This window comes from Engraulis encrasicolus, chromosome 14 (genome assembly GCF_034702125.1).
Source record: "Engraulis encrasicolus isolate BLACKSEA-1 chromosome 14, IST_EnEncr_1.0, whole genome shotgun sequence".
Lineage (NCBI taxonomy): Eukaryota > Metazoa > Chordata > Actinopteri > Clupeiformes > Engraulidae > Engraulis > Engraulis encrasicolus.
In genome coordinates, this window is record NC_085870.1 from 46,127,105 (window position 1) to 46,145,013 (window position 17,909).

The window sequence follows — 17,909 nt, forward strand, 5'->3', positions numbered from 1 at the left end:
ACAATGGAACATAGCTGACATTCCAGAACAATCCGCTAGTTCTGAGCCCAGTCGACCTGCTTTGTTGTTCCCAATTCCCATCTTGAAAGGAGGGTGGGATGTGAGAAGGTGGAGGAAGAGGAGGGTGGGGAGTGGGGGTTAAGAACCTGTCCACTAGGATAAGATAATTCCTGGTGAAACGTAAGAAGAAAAGCGTTTATTTTAACAAGCTAAGAAAAACTAAGTTATTTAGGACGGACGGGGCTCAAGTGAGATCTTGAAAAGAAAACATTTGATGAGAGCAGGCAGCCAGATCTGTTCTTAACGTTAACTGACAATGTCTTAAGTGTTAATCCATTGGTCATACCTGCATTCCTGGTGGCATTTAAGCATGTTGTAAAAGCCTCATGGGGTTTGGAGTCCCTACCAAGCAGGATTATTTATTTTTTCTATACGAAGGGTTCAGATCCAATACTGTTTAGGTGTATTTGTGGTGAATTTACAAAAATCAATTTTGTTTTGTTTGGGCTTGACTTGTACTAGATAATAACATTAAGTGGATTTTTGATTGAGATAACTTGAAGAATATACTATTTAAAATAAAAATATTTGTAGATATTTGGATGTTTGTAATGGCTTTTAGAGGGTTTTGCGTTTGATATTCATTCTTCACCATACTTCATATTCATTCTATCCTACAGAATGGGATAGTCCATCGTGACCTGAAACTGGAGAACATTCTTCTGGATGGTGACGGCAACATTAAGGTGAGCCCACGATGTTGGTTAAAGAACGAAAGCAACAGTCTGAGTAATCTCACACCTTACTCCCACGTCTCGTTCACAAACACACCATTGGTGCTCCTCACACCTACTCGTCTTTCGCCTTCACACCTTTTCACTTTTGGGGCTTTTTCTTACTCTTCCCATTGTATCACAGGCATTCCCCCTCCAATAGCTCTTTAGTTCTTTTATTACTCTTTATCTTGGTCCTAGCTTTCGATTCCTCCTAAGTCGTTATCTGTTTTATGTCATAATTTGGTTTATTGAGCCCAATAAAAACCTGCAAGATTATAAAAATAGCCCTCACAGACTGTGTGTGATAGTCGTTTAAGTTTTTGAAAATGTATTATCAGTGTAAACTACATTTCCAAAAGTGGTTTATTGGTCAAAGGAATTTTTAATGCTCTCCCTAATCACATTGGGTCATCGTTTGTTCCGCGCACACCATCACAAACAACTTTAGTTTTTCCCACAGTTGTGAGTGCATGTTTAAGGGAGGCTTCAAATCGTATTGTGCTGCGTATAATGACAATAAAGACATTCTGTGTTGTATTCTAGATTGCTGATTTCGGCCTGTCGAATCTCTACCACGGCGACGAGTTCCTGCAGACGTTCTGCGGGAGCCCGCTGTACGCCTCGCCGGAGATCGTGAACGGGCGTCCCTACAAGGGGCCCGAGGTGGACAGCTGGTCCATGGGGGTCCTGCTCTACACGCTGGTGCACGGGGCCATGCCCTTCGACGGCCACAACCACCGCAACCTGGTGCAGCAGATCAGCACCGGCGAGTACCGCAAGCCCACCAAGCCATCTGGTAAGACACAGTCAGTCAGTCCCCACTAACCGTACTGTATGTCACACCATTTTACCATAAGATCCTATTTTCTTGTCAGTTTGCACTGGAATTCTTGTTGCATCCCGTGAAAAAACTCATTCAACCTGTTAAGATCGGGAGCAGCAGCAACCTGGTTTTAAGATAGACAACATCTATACACATCTACCTTCAGCAGTGTTGACGATTCTGTTCAGTTTTTAGATCTGTCCAGTCTTAATGGGTTAAAAAAAGAAAGGACATTTTACACATTTTTTTGCAGCATTTCAAATTTCAGCCAAGTGTTTTTGTTTAGAGTGTGGTGTTTGTGTGTTACACCACTTTGGAGGGAAGAAAACGTGCCAATACACAACAAACATCAAATGCAACCATTGAATTTATACGCCTGACTATTCACAATTATTTATGCTGACGAGCAAACAAATGCCTGGGCCCCTATAGATTTCGTAACACTCCACTGAGTTATCCCTACGCACACACACACACACACACACAAAGACCCCTCACACGTCTCCCCCCCGAACCACCCCCCTCCTCATCACACCCAAACAAACAGCCATGCATTCAAATTCAAATTAACTCTATGCTTCTGACGTAAGTGGCAACAATGCCAGTCTTGTCAAAAGTCCAATTGCCGTTGGGTTGGACCATGTGCTCCCTGTGTTGGAGGGAGGTTTCAGAATGTGAAATGGCCAGCCTGTGAGTGTTTTTGTTGTTGTTATGCCTGCCTGCGAGACATGAGGACATCCACAAGTACATTTCTCACCTATTTTGAGGTGTAGTATGGTAACTTTCATTGTCATGACAGACGACAATGAGCGTCAGTGTGTCTGCATCCCTGCCTTCAGGGAAATTTAAGCTTTTTGTTTCTGCAAAGAGGCACGAAGACAGCCGAGGTGTCTATGTCCACCTCTGTCAAAAGTCTCTATTGTATTGTAATTTTTGTATTGAGTGGAATTGTATTACAATCCTATTGAGTGAGTGAATGCTTTTGTGTTGCAGATGCGTGCGGTCTGATCCGCTGGATGCTGATGGTGAACCCGGAGCGGCGGGCCACGCTGGAGGAGATCGCGGGCCACTGGTGGCTCAACTGGGGCTACCAGCGACCCCTGCTGGCCGAGAGCGAGAGCGCGGTTGTCGGCGGTACCACCGTCGGCTCCACCGTCAAAGGCACCATCGCCGTGGCTACAGCTGCAGCGGCAACGACGCACACTCAAACACCGGCAGCGCCCACGCGCATCGCTGACTGGCTGCGGCGCACCTCGCGGCCCTTGCTGCAGAGCAGCTCCAAGATGCGTTGCCTGCTGCGCTCACATGCTCCCGGTGGTAGCGGAGGTGGTTTGGTGGAGATGGTGCGTCAGCGCTCCATACGGAGGTCCCGCAAGGAGAACAACGTCTCCCAGAGCATGCAGGACGGCCCCGCCGCCCGACCCCACAAGGGCATCCTGAAGAAGCGGGGCAGCCTGAAGCAGAAGCCCCCCAACGACGCCCAGCCGCCCCCCACGCCCACCTTGCCACCTCAGGAGGAGAGTCCTGCACCACCACCCGCCACCCAGCCTACTGCTTTCAGCTTTGCCACCTCCAACGCGAGCACCCAGACCGCGCCCCAATCGGTGCCCGCAGCCGAAGTGGCACTGCCACGTAAGGGCATCCTGAAGAAGCCGGTGGAGAGGGAGTCTGGCTACTACTCGTCCTCCTCGTTCCCAGAGAGCATCGACTCGCCACCGCCACCGCCCCCCTCAGAGGAGGCCCCCCTCTGCCCCTCCGTCCCGCCCCTCCGCAAGGGCATCCTCAAGCGCAACGGCAAGTTCTCCTCGGGCGGCCTGCAGGAGTTCGGCTCGCTGGACCAGCTGGCCGCCTCCCTGCCCCAAGGGGTCGCCAGAGTGCGGCCCAAGGGAGCCGTCAGCGAGGACAGCATCCTCTCCTCTGAGTCCTTCGACCGGCTGGACCTGCCGGACCGCGACAGCCCCGCCGCCCCCATGGAGAAGCCGTCGGTAGCGGTGTCGGCCAGCAGCATGAGGGGCTGCGTGTCCGCAGACAACCTGTTGGAGCTCAGGGAGGACAGAAGAGTGAACATGGGCGGGGGCAACCAGGGCCACAGGCGGATGCACAGTCCCTGGGACCTGGCTTGCTACCAGAGCAGCGGCCTGAGTGACAGTGTCTTCTCCATCTCGGACTGTCCCAATGTGACGGAGGTCTACAGGCAGGCCATAGGAGCTGCCACTGCTGCCAGCTGAAGCTACAGTGAGCCAATGGGCTACTTGATGGACACTTCAGTGCATGCAAAGGACATTGGTTAACTGCAGAGGGAAACCCACTGACACGTTTACTACACGTCGATGCGGAAAAACCTCTCTCTCTGAGGTTTTCTAGGACTTGTTATAAGAGACGATGGTGCTGGCCCGTGTTTTTGAGAATGTGTTGCATCCAAGAAGTGAAGATCTTTTTTAAACAAGTGAAAACACTTAGGCTTGGCAGCGTAGTGGGACTGGCCAGATCACTGTGAAAAACAGTGAATGGATGTTTGGTGTTATGTCATGTGGAGAGCATGTCAGGGACAGAGGATAAAACTAGACTTTTTATACTGTATGCAGTCGAATTTTAAGGGATAGGCTAAACTTGCAATCAGGGATGTTTTTAACAAAAAAAATCTCTTATAAGGCCACTGTTGTGGTTTGTACTTTTTTTTACATTTCTGCAATCAGCATGTATTGTTTTCAATACTAGCTGCTCTGCTGCAAAATGTTGCCAAAGATTTAGCAAATTCAGTCAAGAATCACAGATGACGACGACCTACTGTATATCACTGAACAGTTCTGTTGACAAGCCAGTGTTTGTTTTAAGGAAACAAGCAACCTTGGACCTCCAAATCATCGATTCGGTTCAGGAGCAGTTTCAGAGAAAGTGAGAGGTTGCCAATGCTATTATGCACTATCATCATAAATGATCTGGTGCAATAAACACTAGCTGGTTTCTGCTGCACAGTGGGACACACTCTCATCTGTCCACGTTACCGGAGTGCGTTAATGTTTCACTTTTATGACCTCCCTGCTTGGCGGTCTAGACTGATCAAGTGCTCTACTGGAATTTTCATTGCTCTGTGGTCAAGGGAACAGTGAGTCTTTTCATGATGGCAGAGGGAAAGTGACGTTTTATGACCTCCTTCTGTCAACAGTTGGAACGCTAATTTATAAAACGATGGTTTAGGCATTTTTAATATACAAATGAAATTTATTTGAAATGAATTTGGACATTTCTTTGTTAATTACAGTTTAAAACAACACAAGTTTATGATTGAATGTTTTTCCTTTGAGTTTCAAAATAACCACAATGACAGGAGTTTTAAGTATTGGGATTTAGCAAAAAAAGAGAAAAAAAGTCAATTTTGCTTACATCATATTCAAACGATTTCACATGATTTTAGAGTGAGGTTTACACACAATTATGGGAATTATATTTTCAATAGCAATCCAAACAAACTGCTATTTCAACCTTGAAGGGATAAAGAAAATTCAAAATTCATCATTCACTAATTATTTGTCTGTAGCATCGTGTCTGCATTCTGCTCTCTTACCCTTGTTCACTACAAACTCCATACTTAGATACTCAGATACTCTGTTAGTTTGTAAATAGTAAATGACTGGCCTTAACCAGTATTCATTCTCTGTTGTGGTAAACGTTTCTGTACTATGTACTGGCATTTGCCCACAAAGGAGGCTGTGAGTTAAGGTACAGGAGGTTGTAGTTTTTGGAAGTGCCTTTTCTGTTTTTCCAAAGAAGTTAATTTATATTTTGTACCAACACATGTGCCGTCAGTGGCTTTGATGTGGGTCAATAAAAACATGGTTCAACTGAAGTTGCTTGCTTGTCATGTCCTCGTTTAACAAGTTAATCATTTTTTTCTGTGGAACAATTCTAATTTCCACAGAAAAAGTCAGGCCAGACACCAAAGATGGCAAAAATGGCTGGATTGAATAAAACTGGATTTCATACATTGTACACACCCATATGCAGAAAAGTAAGAAAAGGTTGCACCATACATAAACTCTTACACATATGCATTTCGGCGTTCTGCCTCCCTTAGTTTATGCAAGGGGCAACGTTTTCGTACTTTTCAGTTTGGTTGAAATCTTCTCCAACCTTTATGAACACATCTTTCCATCTTGATTTTTATTTTTTCACAAAATTGGTATCTAACTAAAAATGATCTCTTGTCCAATGTAGTGACAGTTTTGCGGCTGAGTCAACTTCCAGTTCTCATGAAGAATCTACCAAGCTATGCATGCATGCAGAGACCTGTCTTATTACGGGAAAAACCACCATGGAGCATTTCCAGCTGTCACTTCGCTTTCATCTTAACTTAAGGCATGTGCCAGTCTTGCTTCTGCATCACTGGACATCATTTGTAATGAGCCTCAAGCAAAGCACCTAATTCCAAGGTGACAGATCAGGTCCAACACAGTTACATAACCCAATTAAGAAAGGGGGGGGGGGGGGGGGGGGGGGGGGGGGGGGGGGGGGAGGGGGGGGGGGGGGGGGGGGGGGGGGGGGGGGGACACACAACCTCAAATTACTTCATGGGAAAATCACACGTATAATAGTTTATTACACATATATAAAGACAAACAACACATGGAAAGCAGCATTTCAAGAAAACAATTCATGGACTTTAGACAAGATCAAATGTTTACCAAGACGGCAGGCCAAAATCGCCATTCAAATATTTGCCTTCCTGCCTGTGTGCAGATCATATGCCACAGAGGACACGGTTCCCTGGAGTGCCTCGCCTTGGTGCTGGCTAATGTGCAGAGCACTAACGCATGGTAAATAAATGAGGACCAAACTCTATTAGGTTTAAATACAATGTACTGAACTGTCACATTAAATAAAAATCTCTTTTGTCAGTAAAACTATACTGAAACTGAAAGAATAATAATAACAAACCGATTTCCAGCAATTTAATAGAACAGGTAAGCAGCTCATTTGTCATCTTTAAATTAGCATTTTTTTCTTCACGGTAGACTCACATCATTTCTATTCTTGTCATAAATATCTCAGTTATTAATAATTATTATTTATTAAGCTGTGTGCAACTCATCACCGCTATTCCCTACAAATAGAGTTTCACTTTATGGTACATCTGGAATAGATGTGGCGTCAATACTGTCTATGAGAGTGACAGACACGTCAGAGGCCTAGTCCAGCTTGACATCCTGGATATCTATGGGCGTGCCGCTGACCTCTGTGCCGGGTGAGTTGGCGCGCGATTTTTCCGCCGATGTGGGAGGCAAACTGACGTCCAAGAGAGCTTGCAGCTGACATAAACAGCTGCAGAGGAGAGTCTAGAGGGAGAGCGGAGGTACAGTGTCAATACAATGGAAAATCAATACAGAAGATGAAATCATTTAGTGTACGGTGCTCTGAAATCAATAACTGGCGACTTTGTGCTTCTACTTGGGAGTACTTTCAATCCTATTTGTTTATGTAATTTTCAAATACACTTTAAATTGTCTAAAAGAATAGCATTCCTTGAGGATCATCACAAGGTTCATGTCAAAACTGACATTTGAATGCAGTTAAATGTTTTTTTTTTGTTGGTGTTGTCTTATTTTACAGTATATCTCCATCAGTGGCATTGGCACTGGAGTTGGAACAGCACAGCAATGAAGCCAGACTCACCAGGTCAGTGCCTAGGGAGCTAGCCAGCTGCTGCAGGAGGGCATCGTAGGACAGGGAGGCACTCAGGAGCTTCAGTCTCCTAATGGCAGCCATGACACAGGCACTCGCAATGACAGATGGCAAGAACACGGAGAACCGCAACTCTGAAAACAAAGCAAGACAAAGAAAGACAAAACGGTAACGCATGTAGAAGACACCAAATTTTTATTTTTTTTAACCTAAAAGGAATTTGGTGATATCACTTCGAGTGGGACACCCAGGTTGAGTTCATTGTCTGCTTAAGCATGACGCAAAGTGTAAAAGCATATGGACATATCAGTGTTGTTAACTGGGGGATAATGAACCGCATCTGAAAAGGTTGCTAGTGTGTACTGCTCGGAAGGAAAATCTCGCCGGCCAGCAGCCTGTCTATTCAGCCCTAAACAGATAAAAGGAAAGGAGGAAAAAGCGAAGGCTTTCCCACAGCCCGACGCTCCACTCCCATGCCCAAGGCTGTGTGTGTGTGTGTGTGTGTGTGTGTGTGTGTGTGTGTGTGTGTGTGTGTGTGTGTGTGTGTGTGTGTAAGGAACACACACTGAGACAAAAGAGCCCAGCACAGAAGACAGCCAGACAGCCAAATGGACCTGTCTGACAGATTGTGTGACAGCACATACAATACTAATGTGGCTGTGGAGAGCTGTTGCTTGCCAACCCAAACCCAAACCCAAACCCAAAGCCCAGCCCTCGCCCCAACCCCAATCCAGCTCACTGCGGTCCTGCCTGCGGCTAGTTTGTGGAGGCTGGTGGGAAGAGGGGTACAGATGGGAGCCTTTCACACTGCACAAAGCAGGATTACCATGACCCAGCATCAGGAAGAATGCGCTGACATCTCACAATATGGTTGCTGCTGCCTCAACTGTGTCTGGCTGCTGTGTGCCAGTCGTTCCCTTCTGACAGGGTGGGCTGGAGGAGCTTCATGACTTTGAGCTTTTTTTAAACTGAAATGTATGTCTGTTCCAGATAAATCTCGTCTCAATTGTCTTTTGGGTGCAAAATACAGTTATCACTGTGTACACGCAGTCTATACCGTAGATTTGTGAGCTGAGCTCATTAACTGAGATATTTTTATTTCGAACAATGCAAGCAGTGGCGCTAAGATTCGTAGCATGTGTTGAGTTTATTGAATTAATATGGGGGAAATAACAGATCAACTACTTATTGATGTGAACCTGAAGGTGCACAGGGGTTCATCTCTACAATATCAGCAACGTATGGACAGGCAGCTCAGAAACTGTCAAGAGGCAGGCAGCAGCTGCCCTCGTGTGGTTGACGTGAGTATTACACACAGTTAGTATGGCAAGTACCGGTAAGTAACATAATACATTGAGATGTGGTTGATGACATCGTTTGCTTACCGGTAGCAGCAAGAGCAATATAAGAATGGGCATGCTTTCGCAGTACATGAAGATCTTGTCGAAGAATGGGCAGGTCTGCCAGTATGGGCTCCAGAAAGTCCGACGGCAGAACCACAGCAAGATTCCATTCCAGTCTGGAAACTAAAATCATCTCCCACTGCTGTCTCGAGGCACACACACACACACACCAAAAAAAGCCATTCAGTGCAACCCCATATTAGAACTAGTGCTACAGCTGTATCATGCGAGGAGATTTCTTTTGTATAATTTATACCATACAGTAACATGCAATAGAAAGTATTTTAGATCAATTGACAAACTTTACCAGGAGCTGGGGAATTGATACACAATTGTCCGTGTAGATGCAGAGCTTCGATGCACTCAGTGGCACAGTCTCTCTAAGTTTAGAAGCCACAAACATGCACACAGATCCGAGCAGCTGCAAGTGTCCTTTATCAATGGGGTACCGCATCAGATAGCGGTCCAGGTAGTTGATGGCCAGCGGGAAAACTTCTTCTTCGCACTTCTGCTCTTCACAGACCTGTCAGGTCGATTGATCAAATAAAGTAAAACATTAAACATGGCGTCAAATAGTGGGCATACAGATTTTGACGCTGCATGTTTTTTGGTCAATTCCTTTAGAATAAAAGGGCACACCAATAATGGAACATTGCTGTTACGGCTAGGCTATTATGTGGGCTAATTTAGTTTTTAACAAAAATAGCACGTTAACACATACCTGTAGCATCCATACGGCCAATATTCGTCTCATGTAAGGTTGGATGTCCGTTTGAACAGATCCAAAAAATGAATCTGATGTCTGGGTGAGTTTTTCTAGCATCATCAGATTCAGGCAAATCCGACGGTCTTTAATCAAAACAGGATCGCAGCAGGCCCTGAGGATAGGGCTGGTGGTATCAGATTCCTTGGCAGACATCGTGGCAATCGCTTCATCTTCATAGCACATTAACTCCATGTGACAGCCGATTGTGTCTACAATTAAATCCAGTTAAATGCAAATTCTGAATAAAGAATTAAAATTGAAGTCCGACCTACAAGTGATCGCGCATATTAGAAGGCCTGTTCAACGCTAACCAAGTGCTAACCGTAAACCGACACGCTGCCTTTGAGCACACTACACTACCTTTAAAAACAAAACAAAAAAACAATTATCAATATTACAGAAAAAATAAAACAACTCTTCAACGTCTGTCCTTTCTTCAAGAAAATAAAAAAATAACGCCACGCAGTTTTGGCACGAGATTAATGCCTTGTCCTAATGCCCTTCAACTTCTTCTGCCCTTCCCTGTCCCTGAATGTGTTCCAAACGTGTTTCCTGTGTACCTCAGAATGTAACAGAAATGCAAATAAAGCACTTTTTGCATGGAGTAGTTGCACTAAAATTCATCAAAAATGTTCTGCAAAGGGTGTCACTGTATTTTTATTTATTGGTTTATTTGTTTAATATGTTGCAAATACATATCCTTGTTGTACAAACTACTTCAGAGTTTATTCCATATGCAACACAGGCTTTCAAATGAATCACCAAGGAAGTAGAACCAAAGCATTTCTTGTAGGTCCCACTGTATCGTTAGAACTGTCCTTTACATTGTCATGTTTAGTTTACTTGTGACTTAACATGATCAGCTGTGACCATTATGATAGACACAGCAAAATTCTAAACATTTTTGTCTCTCAGATCTTTCCAAGCCTGAAATTGTGTTCTGTATGATTTCAAGTAATCATACCGCACTCTCGTACAAGAATATATCGTCTTTGTATAATTGGCCATGCCAAATGCATGTAAAACAAACTGCATTGAACAGAACAAAAAGGTGAGGGGGAGACATGAGGGTGAACAAAGAACACACACACACACACAATGACAAAAAAATTAGTCCATAGCCATGGCAGGCATAGCAGTCTCTACGTCTCTCGACTCGGAGTTCTGGAGCTCGCGCCGGATCTCGGCCGTGAGCTGCGGGTGCGACTGGGCCTTAAGCAGCTCCAGCAGGGCGGTCTTCTGCTCGGAGGCCAGGTCGGCCTTGTAGCGCTGGGCCAGCGTCAGCAGGCTCTGGTGCCACAGCACGGGGAGCTCCCTCTTGTCGCTGCGGAAGGAGAGGAAGTGGGCCACCAGGGCGTCCAGCACGCGGAAGGGCAGCGCGTACTTCTTGTCCAGCATCAGGCGCAGGAAGATGCTGTTGGCACCGTTGTAGTCCATCTCAGCCAGCTTCAGCATGGCAGCACTGCAGGATAGAAAGAGTGGACAAATGAATGAAGTGCTAAACGTGGAACTGTTACTGAACAATGGACACTCTCCTCCCAACAGGTTCACCAGTCCAGTGGCTGATCTGATTACCACATCAGAATTGGAACTGGGGAGGTGCGTTACATTGCATTACATTACACTTAAATGACACTTTTATCCAAATTGACCTGCAGTTATTACATTGACTGACAGACAGATGAACCATATTCAAGCTATAAAAAAGAAGTTCAGTTGCTAACTAAACTCTTTATCACTTACTGAAGAAAGCCATTAGCCTGAAACTGTTAAGGCCATGCTCGGAATAAGCATAATTACTAAGGTAGAACAATTACAATACTATTACTATTGGACTGTGAAGTCCCTACTAAGCCAAACTGCTATTGGATTGATTCACAAATGAAATGTCAATAATTTTCACAATTTAAAATAAAGCTATGCGGATGTGAACATGTAACATATTTCCTTCATTTATTTCTATAGGAAAACTGTATGAGGATTGAAAAGTTTGTACCTTGTGTACAAGACAGGGATGGAGCACTTGGTGATGATGCTGCCGATGATGATTGCCTCCCTCAGAGTGCAGGTTCCCGATTCACATAACGGGATCAATATTCCTAGAGAGAAATGTATTGAGCACAGCAAGCAGAAAAAATGAACATTAATGACATTTCTAAAAATGAATAGGGAGCAACACTGTCGCCATGTGGTGAACACATGACATGACACAACATTCACAATGTTCAGCAAACATGTTCAAAGTGAACCACTAGTTTAACTAATGGGCAGTCAGCAGCCACTTAAATGTCTTTGGGTCTTTTTTTTTTATTTTTACCTTTGTTCGATAGGACAGTGAAGTTGGTGACAGTAAGTAAGTGGGAGATAGGGAAGGGGTAAGGTTGGGAGATGACCCCCCCCCCCCCTCTGGATTCGAAGTTGAGGCCCCATGGGCATGGGACCCACTTATAGTATGGAGAGTAAATGCAGTACGCCACAGCACTCCCAATTTATTTTGTCTCACCTTTGAACCATGCGCCAGGTTTGAAGAGCGCCTTCTTCAGGGCGCTGTAGAGGTGGAAGTTTAGTTTTTTGTATTCAGCGATGTCATCTCGCACTCTGGGCAACAGCACCAAGTTGTAGAAACGCTGTGCCATTCGCTCCTTCAGATTTGAGGAAAATATCCTGCATGAAACATAGACCAACAGCATTAGGAATCTGTAAAATGTCCACTGCTTTCAAAACTTAAAGTGGAAAATGGATGTGAAATGTGTGAAAATTTGGACAAGTACTTAGTGAACAATTTCTAAAAGCACAAAGATGAGGCATTTGACATAGGGCTGGGAATCAATCCATCGATAAGATTCTCCAATCCAGAAGGTCACGATCCAAATTGATCTACGATCCGATCCGATATCGATCTACCATGCTGCTGAGTTGTCACTTTAACCTATTTATGCCTAGAATACGGACGCCTATAAAAACCTAAATATCTCAGCCTCTGAAACCCATTCAAAACGTCATTTCTAATGAGTCAAAGGCGTACAAGTGATCTACTTTCTTCTCCCTTTCAAACTTGTCCTCTAAATTTACCTTGTGGCCTGGTACATTGCAGCTGCAGTCCAAGACTCTGGCTCTGTCAGATAAAGGATTTGTTCCCAGTTGGCCAATGCTGGGATGATCTTGAAAGCTTTGGGAAGCTTTCCACTGCGATACTTGCACAAAACCTGGAAGACACAAAACACCTTATAAGTCAACGAGCATTGCCACCATCATAGCTACACACACACACACACACACACACACACACACACACACACACACGCACCTCAAACTGACCTCCATTATGGTCTAGGCATTGCTGACAATGCAAATCATAGGCAGTTCTGTTGATATTTCTATGCATTTACTTTGAATTCAGTGGCTGTTGCTGGTCTCATAGCACAGATCTTAGACATCAGTTTGAAACAGGTGTTGACAATATGAATTCGCCTTTGGCTAAGCCCCGCCCTCTTGGGTTACAGTTGCTAGGTCGGGCAGATAAACTTTCTATGTGCTGTGATATCAACGTGATTAATGCAGTGACTGCCTATCGCAGCAGTTGTTCACAACCAAGAAATAAAAAAACTCCTCCATTCATAATTTTTATTTCCTGAACTGTCATGCATCACAGTTGTTTAGCTGTTGTGGGATCTCAAATTCTCACCCTGGTATCGATAGGCATATTGTAACCAGTGGCACCATGGTAAGCTAACTCGCATAGCCTATGTCCCTGGCTCAAACTGTAGTTGTTGGACGAAATCACCCAACGTGATGGATGTTGTCATCTTCAAAGCTACCACATCAATGTGTAACATTAACGTTTGGCGTTTATGTCTTCAGTAGCTCAAGAAAATAATGTCCATCAGCTGCTAGTCAAAACAACCCTGACATGACTGACAGTGAACTTTGCTAGCGCTGTTTCTCATTAATTTAAGTCAAAAAACTAAAATCCTACCCTGAAATAGGTTCGTGTTTTGCTTACAACCTTACTGAAAAGTTACACGAGTGAGATGGTGGCATGATTGGAGCACACAAAGTATGTTTGTTGATCTGTGCACTTTCTAGTCGAGTGAGGATGCCGACACCCTTCAAGCCAGACTATTAAACTGCTAGTAATATTAGTCCGGTTTTAGGTAAAGAGGAAAGCGATTAACTCCTGTTACATCACGGGGAAACTTGCACCTTTGTCACAAATACCCCAGGCACAATTTCCAATCATGTTTTAATAATAATATGACCGTAATATCTTGCTTAACCCTACTTGAAAATATGACATTTCAGCATTGAGTTCAATGGAGCGCTGTCAAAACTGTCCAAATTGTCAGAGGTTTGTCCGAGGTCGTCCTTTTGCTGCGCTGTGATTATTAGCACTTTAGGGCAGGCCTTAGCCAAAGGTGAATAAACACCTAGGCTACCAGTAATTAATTAATGATTTTTTAGTGTGTGGCTTCCCTTGCCTACCCTCCTCTTCAGATGCTCTGTATTAGGGATGGGAAGATTCACCGATACGTATCGGAAAATCGATACGACCTGTACGGTACGGTTGCATCGATTTGCAAACGTCTGCATCGGTAAGAAACGCAAATAAAATCGAGATACATCGTACCTTGACTGTCCGCATCGGTACAAATCGGATAATATCTCTTAAAACTTTTTAGAAACTGTCAATTTCAGGATTTGTTCTCGTGCGCAACGCACATCATCTTGCTCTGATTCAGACCGCCTTTCCATCTCTATTGCGAGGAGGCGTGACCAAGCAATCAGTATTTTCCTTTGAGTCAAAGCGGCGGGTTACCAGCAATGTGGAGCACATTTTGTTGTCACATACAGCGAGTTTTCTGGTCATCCGGTGACTTTTTAAATGGAAGTTTCTAGCGACCATCTTCTGCGAGTCTGGAAGACGTGTGGAGAGAGTACTCGCTTCACTACTTGAGATGATAGGGTAGTCTACCGTGCGGCACAAACAACAAGAGAAAGTTGTCTGCCAACATGCTGCAGTTTCCGAATGACAGCAGCATAAGCATAGTCAGCGCACGAGATACAAAAAAAAACATAACCGTGTTGGGAAACGTTACAGAGCCTGTGCATTCGTGTTAAGTCCATTGTTCATGCAGTAAAAAAGAAGTGAAGTCGCTAAGTTGGCATCATTGCTTAGGAGCCTGTTATATTTAGCTCTCGTGCTGGACACACACAGTCTGATTTGCTGCTCGTGCAGATTGTCCATGAAGTTTAAAAAGTCCCGTTGAAAAGTACACTATTCCAACACCTCAGTCCAGTACGCACGTTATTTCCCCCTTCTGATATTAACCCCATTCCCAACATCTACTTAGTAAATTGTTCTAATTTGGATCAATTGTGGTTGATAAGTTGTTCAGAGCTTACCTGTAAATGTAGTTAGCCTATAACATGTCCAGGTCAATATTCCAACATGATCAGAAGGTCTGTGGTTTTCTCATTTTTATTTAAAAAAGAGATATAGCCTACTGTAATTGGCATGGTATTAATTGTATTTTTTTCATTTTCTCTGCTCAAAGCAATGTGCCCAAGCCAAAATGAGTTCTCACTGCTCTCCATATGTTTTCCAGTATAGGCTATTTCAAAAGTAATATGCACAGCCAGGGCCGCTGCTAAGGTTTTGGGGGCCTAGGCATAACTGGTCAGGAGGCCCCCTCATAAGTAAATACTACTACTGCTACTAATAATAATGCTAATTACTGTATTCACAATTACAGTTTGTCTGAAAAATGATGGCCCTTTTGATAACTAACAAAAATGTTTTCAAATGTAATGAAATATTTTTTCATGATGTTTTTAGTCAGTCTCAATTTAGGAGGTCACAATTTTGGGGGCAAAGTGGTTGAGGTTCTAAAAGCGCTCTGTTTACTCTGCTTATGCCTAACGGCAGCCTTGTGCACAGCCTTTATTATCAATTTGATATTTTAATCTGTTCTGTATCGCATCGTATCGTACCGAATCGCACTGCATCGCATGGCATTATAATTGTATCGCGCCATATCGAACTGCATCGCAGTAGGTAGGAGAATCGTATCGTATCTTACCACTGGTAATTTCATGAATCGTGAATGTATCGTATCGTTGCCATGTGTATCGAGATGCACATCGTATCGCTTTGATGATGAAGATTCCCATCCCTACTCTGTATACTTGCCTGCACTAGTTCGCCACTCAGGGATCTCCCAATCACAACACCACCTCATCATGGGAGCACAGGTACAGTACCATTGAGCTGGAGGTCTAGGCCAGGGATTCCTAAAGTGTGGGCTAGGGCCCACTGCTGGCCATTGAAAGTATTACAAGTGGGCTTTGAAATAATTTTCTAATGTCTCTCGTAACGTTTTTGTGATATTCCTTTTGGATGAATGACTGAACATAAATGCTTTGTAGGTGCACTGGTAAACTGCTGGTTGGGAAGGGGATTGCTGGACGGATGTGTGGGTGGGGCATACAATTTCTGGTCACAGTCAGGACAACTGGCCCCTTCAGAATACCATTACTGTCATATACATACAGTATAGAATGTAAAAAGGTAAAATGTTCACAAAAGAAACTAATTTTGACAAAGTTTTTGGTGAGCGCCCGCACACCTCGAATGTTTCTTTTTTAGCAGGTGCACCTTTTCAAGGTACTCCAGTCTTCATTTAACTCAAGGAAGAGCGCGACACTGCTTCTTCACAATTCACCACTTTTTTCTTTTTCTTTTTGTGCTGACGTTTCGGCACTAGGCCTTCATCAGAGTAACCACAAAAGAAACTAAAACAGAAACTTACCTTGTGTACACCTCTGTAAACCTCGACAACTCTTGGATCCAGCTGTGCTGTAGGTTGCCCTGACATTTCTGACATCATAGTCCCAACCTCTGTTTGTTTCTCTGTGATCTTCTCCATAATTATGTCAGCAAGGGTTTGTCTGGAAAAAAATGACAAGGCATTAGCAATCCTCCGTTTGTTTATCTCTAGCGAAGCGCATGCAGAAGAGAAATAAGTTTGTTAGCCAACCTGACGGGGGGATTTTTGTTCATGAACATCTGAATGGCTTTTTCGTCCTCTGGGTCCACTTCCACCACACCACCGCCAGCCATATCGTCTTCACCAGCTGCTCCAAGAGCTGGCCATTCCTCATCCGAGTCACCATCCTGAGTGCTGGGACCTGTATGTGTAGAACGTAAGACAATCAAAATAATGGGTTTAGTGTCCCCCCCCTTTGCCAGAGTGTGATGCTAAAAGCCCTATGCGAAACTTTGAACAAAAATAATCCATGAATACAATATCATCAGGGCCCTACTGCCTGTCTCACATAGACTTGTTGCATTCACACACACAAAAACCTGCTGGCTGTTGGACTGTCGAAATAAACGATCACTTCATGTAGAAGGTTAAATAATGTTCATCATCGTCTTATCCTTCAGCACCTGCAATTGTGAAGTGAGTGTACCAGGGCTTGACACTGGCACTAGCCTACCAGCCAAATGCTGGTAAAACTTGGCTGTGGCTAGTAGTACTTTCAGTGTCACTAGCCAATTTGGCTGGCAGTTTATTCCTTGGTAACATACGCATCATAGCCTTTATGCTGCTGTTTGCCCATTGTGTATCAATTATTTGTATTTATGTTCAAGACAAAAGCTCAGTAACTCTTCAGTTTCTAGTTGCTTGATATACTTCCATGTAGAAAGGTATACACTCATCTTGCTTTAGCACCTCATCTTCTGAGGTTAGACGTACACGTATCATGATAAAGAAGAAAAAAAAACGATTGAAAATCAGTGGCTAGTGGAATACCTGAATGGCTAGTGACTTGGGAAAACGACAAGCCACAGTGGCCAGTGGGTGAAAAAGTTAATGTCAAGCCCTGGTGTGCAGATCACACAACAACACTGCCCTGACAGCTAATAGCTAGCTAGTGTGGACAAGCACATACCCAAAGATGTCGAGGGTTTCTTTTTCTCCGGTGCTAGTCCAAATTCAGTCTGAAGTTCCTCTTGCTGTATGCGTGCTTGTTCCAAAATTTTACGAGACAGACGTTCGTCGACGTATTCATCGTCCTCTCCCCTGAATTTTACCTGATCCCTGTTCTTTACACGGCCTTGCGGTCGCACCGTGTCCGAGTGTAGAATTTGATCAGCCAGACCCATCATTTCCGCAGCTCCTGCATTCCCTCCGCCACCTTTTGACCTTTTCACCTTAGGCATGTTGTTGTCTTTCCATCAAACGACAAACCAGAAAATCTGAATCCCAATGAAGCAAATATATATTTCTCAAACAGCAACAAGCAATTCTACCCCTGGCACACGTGTGGTGTGCGACAACAGCATCAGCACTTTCTGATGATGTAACAGCTATGTCACCAAAACAGGAGCAGCGTGAGCGTGCGTAAAAGTAAGATGTTCTGAAATCGGGGCTGTGATCAGAATAGTTAGATCCACT

The 17,909-nt window shown here is 44.2% G+C and overlaps 3 protein-coding genes across 3 annotated transcripts in view; 1 reads left to right on the forward strand and 2 right to left on the reverse strand.

Annotated features, from left to right (window-relative positions):
• Positions 1-5,446, forward strand: part of nuak2 (NUAK family, SNF1-like kinase, 2) — a 15,704-nt gene extending 10,258 nt beyond the window's left edge. Inside the window, exons 4-6 of the mRNA XM_063215928.1 lie at positions 681-746; positions 1,320-1,572; positions 2,593-5,446. Coding sequence (XP_063071998.1) covers positions 681-746; positions 1,320-1,572; positions 2,593-3,827 — 1,554 coding nt within the window. The 3' untranslated portion in view covers positions 3,828-5,446. The remainder of the gene's footprint in view (positions 1-680; positions 747-1,319; positions 1,573-2,592) is intronic.
• Positions 5,447-6,164: 718 nt separating this feature from the next.
• On the reverse strand, positions 6,165-9,985 carry ccnd3 (cyclin D3). Its single transcript, XM_063215930.1, has 5 exons — positions 9,403-9,985; positions 8,989-9,204; positions 8,664-8,823; positions 7,270-7,412; positions 6,165-6,932 (listed from the first exon to the last, which is right to left on the reverse strand). Exons 1-5 carry the CDS (start codon positions 9,637-9,639, stop codon positions 6,786-6,788), a joined length of 903 nt encoding a protein of 300 aa, XP_063072000.1. The 5' UTR covers positions 9,640-9,985; the 3' UTR covers positions 6,165-6,785.
• A 102-nt stretch (positions 9,986-10,087) lies between these two features.
• On the reverse strand, positions 10,088-17,802 carry bysl (bystin-like). The gene is made up of 7 exons (XM_063215929.1): positions 17,404-17,802; positions 16,485-16,635; positions 16,257-16,395; positions 12,520-12,653; positions 11,951-12,111; positions 11,444-11,546; positions 10,088-10,909 (listed from the first exon to the last, which is right to left on the reverse strand). Exons 1-7 carry the CDS (start codon positions 17,672-17,674, stop codon positions 10,558-10,560), a joined length of 1,311 nt encoding a protein of 436 aa, XP_063071999.1. The 5' UTR covers positions 17,675-17,802; the 3' UTR covers positions 10,088-10,557.
• Positions 17,803-17,909: the final 107 nt, after the last annotated feature.

Coding starts and splice junctions, on each gene's coding strand:
- ccnd3 (XM_063215930.1), bottom strand. CDS start 9,639: ATGGAGTTAATGTGCTATGAAGATGAAGCGATTGCCACGATGTCTGCC. Junction 9,205..9,402: donor TGGCCGTATGGATGCTACAG/GTATGTGTTAAC, acceptor TCGACCTGACAG/GTCTGTGAAGAGCAGAAGTG. Junction 7,413..8,663: donor TATTGCTCTTGCTGCTACCG/GTAAGCAAACGA, acceptor CTTTGTTTTCAG/AGTTGCGGTTCTCCGTGTTC.
- bysl (XM_063215929.1), bottom strand. CDS start 17,674: ATGCCTAAGGTGAAAAGGTCAAAAGGTGGCGGAGGGAATGCAGGAGCT. Junction 16,396..16,484: donor AACAAAAATCCCCCCGTCAG/GTTGGCTAACAA, acceptor ATTTTTTTCCAG/ACAAACCCTTGCTGACATAA. Junction 12,654..16,256: donor TTTACAGAGGTGTACACAAG/GTAAGTTTCTGT, acceptor TGTGTCTTCCAG/GTTTTGTGCAAGTATCGCAG.